Below are 6,046 nucleotides of genomic sequence, written 5' to 3'. Positions count from 1 at the left end.
AAAACATCATTCTGTGCAAATAACATCAATGTTAATAATTCTTGTGGTATCAGAGACGCTATTTTAAAATTTGGGGAGATACATCAATAAACTTTAGGGGTGACTACGCCGCCAGTTATTGATTAGAGTTACACAATTTTCTTGGGAAGTGCAAGGCAAATAGACCAATACAAACACTGCTATAACGTGATGCTATTATGGGATAAATCTATTTATAACAATTTTATTTAAAATAACTATACTCAAGTCAGTCAAAATTTACGTATTTTATACATCCACACATCTATCTTATAGTTAAGTCTTTGTGAATACTTTATACTTGGCATGTTTCACGATTTTAGATAAGGGAGATTAGTTAAACATTGTCTTTTTTATAAATAAACACTGCATCATAAAAGGAGTAAACATTTTGGGATAATAACAACTAGATTTGCAATATATTCGCTGTAAACTTACCTTCCATTAGTTGTAAAACTCTAAGAGTAATGACATGACTCTTTCTTATTAATTAACTGTTAAATATGACATACAAAATGACATTGTAATTTTTATAATTATTGATAAAAAGAAATTGAATTCCTAAAAAATGATAATGACAAAATGTTATACCTTCAAAGCTTAGTGTTAAGTGAATAAAACTTATTAGTGTTTGATTAAAGTATTGCACAACTTTGTAATCTGTAGGTGAAACGTGATTTATTTTTGTAATGATTTTGATTTAATAAAGCAGTGAATTAAGAGCTAGGAAATAAAAAATGGACATCTACAACTCCATAGAAAAAAGTGAAGGAGTACCAGAAGGAAGAATATTAAATAGTTTACAATCAACAGGGAACACTTCAAAAAGAACAGAATTACCCAAAGAAGTTCGAATATGTTTAATTGTTGTTAGTAGTTTGTAAGTGTTTATTATCAACTGGAAAAAAGTAAGTATGTTAAAGCTGGTTTAATTTGCAGATTAATTTTATCGTTTTTAATATGTATAATAGCCTTTGTGGTAATTCCCGTTGTGTTCATGTATTCTATTGAGTTTCAAAGGTTTGCGATGTTCCCCGCAAGTAAGTGCTTGTTAAAAAATAAAATGGAAACTAAATAATAAATTTTCTTATAAGAAAACATTTTTCAGTCAACGATCCGCAAGCTGATTATAATAATACTGAAATTTATGGTAAAGGAATTCGAAACTTTTACGTAACAACGAATGAGACCGAAAATATTGTCCTAGGTGTTTGGCACCTATTGCCCGACTCACTAGTTGAAACGTTGAAAGAAAATGATAGCTTTGATTATGACGAAGCACTTAAAAATAAGACTTATAACATTATCCTGTATTTTCATGGTAATTCAGGAAACAGAATTTCGCCTTTGAATACGTACGAGGTTTTGAGGCAGTTTTTTCACGTTATAGCATTCGATTACAGAGGTTAGTGCCTTTTTTCGGTATTATTCAGCTGAATAGATAGAATTTTATAGTTTCATATTGAATATAGAGTTGTAAACACTTATGCAAAAGAGCGTGACTTAAGCATTACTGACTAAGGCAAAATGGCGTCCCATTAATATTCAAAATAAAAGTTGGTGCCATTCAGATTTAAAAAGAAATAAACTTTGACAGGGTATGGTGATTCAACGTCGGCTGTAATGTCTGAAGAAAATGTGGTCGAAGATTGTGTGGAACTATACAAATGGCTTACGAAGGAAACCAACAATACAATTTATGTGTGGGGCCATTCTCTTGGATCTGCGTTAGCTACACATACCGTAGCAAAGTTGCATTGTTTAGGATTCGTACCATTTGGGTTGTTTCTTGAAGCGCCTTTTAACAATATGGCTGAAGAAGTTATCTATCACCCCATGGGAAAGGTAGAAAACGCATTATTTCCTACACTTTTTCCAATTCTGAACCAATCTTAGCATTTCCATAAAACTGAAGCATCCCACATCCTTAACCATTTGTGAACTGTAATCTAATCTAGGTCGTTTCATCTTACAATCCCCAAATATAAGTATAAATAACTATCCTTCGGGAATTATGTCGGTGGTCATACACGTGCTACAATTCTCTTCCTTTTCTTCCTCCACCTTCAAGGAAGAAGAATTATGTATTCCTTAACATTTGATAGTCATCACAAAAGTCATCCTCAAAGGATAGTTAGAAAGGTCCCGTTTTTATTACCCTATGGTAATGGTAAAAAATGCAAATCCATTTCGTCTTACAATTCCCAAATGTATAAAGGGCAATTTTTTTGGGAACTATGACGATGGTCATACACGTGCTACAATTCTCCTCCTATTCTTTCACCCACCAAAGAACCTTCGAGAAAGGAGAATTATTTAAATATAGGACCATCAATGAACCCAAAAGCTTATTCCTTAACATTTGATATTCACCATAAAAGTCGCCATCAAAGGTTAGCTACATAGGGGCTCGTTTTTATCACCTCATGGGAAAGATAGAAGACGCATTATTTCCATTTCGTCTTACAATTCCCAAATATATAAGGGGCGGTCTTTCGGGAACTATGACGGTGGCCATACACGTACTGCAACTCTCCTCCTTTTTTTCCTCCAACCAAAGAACCTTCCAGGGAGGAGAATTATTAAAATATAAGACTACCTATAAACCCGAGAGATTATTCCTTAACATTTGATATTCATCATAAAAGTCATCATCAAAGAATAGCTAGAGAGGACCCATTTTTATCATCCCATGGGAAAGGTAGAAAAATCATTATTTCCATTTCGTCGTACAATTCCCAAATGTATAAGGAGCGATCTTTCGGGAACCATGACGGTGGCCATACACATATTACAACTCACCTCCCATTCTTCTTCCAATCAAGAAACCTTTGAGGAAGGAGAATTATTAAGATATAAGACCATCAATAACCCCAGAAACTCATTCCTTAGCTTTTGATAATGATCACAAAGGTTATCATCAAATGATTGTTAGAAAGGTTCTGTTTTTTTAAATTCGTCACTTTTCAATTTCAAAAATTAGATAAAAAGCACCTTTTTAGATCTTATCATGGCTACCTTGGTTTAAAGAAACCATTATCAACCCCTTAATGAACAATGGTTTTAAATTTGAGACTGATAAAACGATTGCGATGGTAGACTGTCCAGTATTAATTCTAAATGCAGAAGACGATGATACGGTCCCATCGTTTTTGGTAAAAAAGGTAAATCATTAAAAGCTCCAACATTATTACATTCCATTTCCTCTTTTCAGTTCAATTAAGTGATAAAAACAAATGTTTTACGCAAAATTTGAATTTTATTCTGTTTTTTTTTTATTTCTACATAACATTTATTATAACATACTTTTAACGTATTTATAACACTGCCTTTTCCAACGCATTCTTATTTAGACAACCAACTTAACAGATGTGTGAGAGTGTAATGCTAAACTGAAGGTTTCTGGCTTGTTAAAAGTTTCAAACAGAACAAATGTTTTATTCGCTGTTTATCAAATAAAGATAAATTAACGTTATTAAATTCATTACATAATGAAGCTACTTTACAGCTTTTAATAGCAGCTCAAGATCAACGTAATTTTACCTATCAAGGTCTAGTATTGCACCATGAATTTCCAAAACATTTTGGATATGGCCATCAGTATATACACAGAGCTCCGGATTTACCAAATTTAATTAGGTAAATAAAATTATTAATACATATATTTTCATTTATCAATCATAACAAAACAGTTGCCCTCTCATGGTATATATTTGATAAATTCCATTCAAATGTGATGCCTTATTATTTCATGCTTCCACTTTTATTCCAGGGGATTTGTAGAAGAGTGTAAAGCATTCGCAAAATTAAGTGTTTAAATTTGTTAAGAGAATAGTTTTTGTTGAGGAAATAAAGTTGTTGTTTTAAACGAACCGCGTTTCATTTAACGAAGTTGGTGCAAAGTGTGCATAAAACAAAGAGTGCCCTAGGATTGGCTCACTGTCGGGCTGGTCAAAATTCATAAACATGGCGGTGGTTGTGTTGTAGGTGTCACTCCGCGTTGACGTCGAGTATTCCGGGCATATTCCCGATTTATGTGATTTAAACGTGCAAATATTTAACGTGAACAGACGTATTTCTGTCCGTGTATTCACTTAGTTTTAGTAATGTTTAAGAAAAGTTAATCGTTGTGTTATAAAACAAATCAATTTTCAAAATGAGGTAGGTCCTATAGCATGTAGTCTGATTTTTATACTTTTTGTTTAAACAATTTCATTGTTAACAGCTTTTTTTTGTTCCGCTGACGACTTTATTGATCAATCATTTACTATTTATTGTCACACCTTAATTTAAATCCTTTCTGAATATCAAGCGACTTCAATTATTTTTAATATTATCGATTCAACACAGAATCATGTTTTGGAACAAATTCTCATTATCTTGTTTGCTATTAAACTTTTGGAACATTTCGTTGGGAGATTATATGTTTTCTTAAATGTATGTTTGGTTTTGTCCCCTGGTTTGTGCATATATTTAAGCAGATTGCCTCCTTTATTAGGTTTTTGTTCAGACAAACAGAAAGAATGAATGCTATTTTTGTAAGAAACATGTGGTGCTATTTGTATGTTTACAAAGAAATCTCACAAGCTAAGTAAGATAAAAACATGTTTAATGACAAAAACAGAAGCAAATTCTTTGCTAATTTTAAATTCACATGTATACATAATGATTTATACCATTATACCACATTTAAAATTAATTATAAATGAATTACAAATTGCTGTAGCTAATGTCAATAAATTCCAACGTATTTGTGTGCCCATCAGAGGGAAATTTCTAATTCGATTCTTTTGATGAGAATTCGTAGAAAAATCGCATGGAAACAAGATGGTTTATACTTGGAAATAAATCATAATAACACTTTGAAGTCTGTAATCAAACATATCGTGGAAACGCAATTTAACATGGGTACTTTTGATCACATTTTTATTACGTATGTTTGGTACCTGTACCTAATCCATAAAATAACGTCTACCATAATCATAATGCATACCTTTAATATTTAAAATATTCTTTGTCTTACCTTACCTATAATTATACTGCTAATTGTTATTGTTCATAATGAATCATTATCTTGCATTCGTCTCTGATTAATGATTCAATTTAAATAACATTGAACCACACAAAATGAGTTCCATTTAATTTCAAATTAAATAGCAATTTTCTCATCATCTTTTTTACAGAAACACCATAAACCAATTTACGTTTTAATACATAAGATTGGTATTTACTTGAGATAGTACAATAATATCACAACTCAATTAATAATAATATTTTTTTCTAGAAATCGTTTGTCAAGATATTCTCTTTTATTTGATTAATAAATGTTTTTATTTGCTCGGTTATAGCTCTTTAAATAACTTTTATCTTCAGCTATTAAAATTGGGACCATTTTTATTAGCGATAAATATTTAATAAGCTGGTTGATAAAAAGAAAATTAATTTAAAGTGATTATTGTGTACAAATGACAACAATTTTGTTTCATAAATGTAGAATGGTCAGTAGGTACATAAATACTAAATAGATTGGGTTCGGTTAGGTTAAGTAATTTGTTGGTTAGGTACTTAGATATTTCACTGGCATTTAAATATTATTTATATACTCATCGTATGGATTTAAATACTGACCCTACATAATATTTAAATACTCACTAAAAAGGATTGAAATATTGATCAGTAATCTTAAAATAAAAGAGAAAAAGAGCAGAAAAAATCAATTAATTCCTTGTGGCTTTCCTGTAAGGGTTATTAGACTGTTCTTTATGAATGTTAATGTTAGCATATAGCACGAAGGAGACATAAAACAGCTAAATATTCATCTTTTATTAGATGGACAGCTACCCTCATCCGTAAGTCCATTAATAAGATGAGCGACTGTAGTCATATGTTTTTGAACGTGGACTTGCCACTTGGTCATCTTGAGCAAGGTCGTTGGCATGTAACTTAAACCTGTTTATCATTTTCTATTCCTTCTTATAATGGAGGGTCTCGAACAATAGTTTTGTATATCTATAAGAACTAGTGAAAT

General features: G+C 31.3%; 1 protein-coding gene across 4 annotated transcripts in view; it reads left to right on the top strand.

Annotated features, from left to right (window-relative positions):
* The first annotated feature begins 484 nt into the window (after nt 1-484).
* LOC108736300 (protein enabled) overlaps nt 485-6,046 on the top strand; it is a 35,136-nt gene continuing 29,574 nt past the window's right edge. Inside the window, exons 1-6 of one of the 4 annotated variants that reach the window (XM_018468665.2) lie at nt 485-898; nt 958-1,058; nt 1,127-1,423; nt 1,616-1,863; nt 3,021-3,182; nt 3,527-3,657. In XM_018468665.2, coding sequence (XP_018324167.1) covers nt 756-898; nt 958-1,058; nt 1,127-1,423; nt 1,616-1,863; nt 3,021-3,182; nt 3,527-3,657 — 1,082 coding nt within the window. In that variant the 5' untranslated portion in view covers nt 485-755. Of the gene's footprint in view, nt 927-957; nt 1,059-1,126; nt 1,424-1,615; nt 1,864-1,930; nt 2,720-3,020; nt 3,183-3,526; nt 3,658-3,974; nt 4,180-6,046 lie in introns of those variants that run through there. The other 3 variants (XM_018468666.2, XM_018468667.2, XM_018468668.2) reach the window with 3 other exon arrangements.

This window comes from Agrilus planipennis, unplaced genomic scaffold, assembly GCF_000699045.2.
Source record: "Agrilus planipennis isolate EAB-ADULT unplaced genomic scaffold, Apla_2.0 scaffold110, whole genome shotgun sequence".
NCBI lineage: Eukaryota > Metazoa > Arthropoda > Insecta > Coleoptera > Buprestidae > Agrilus > Agrilus planipennis.
Note: the sequence above shows the minus strand (reverse complement) of the source record. Positions and strands in the feature narration are given on the sequence as shown.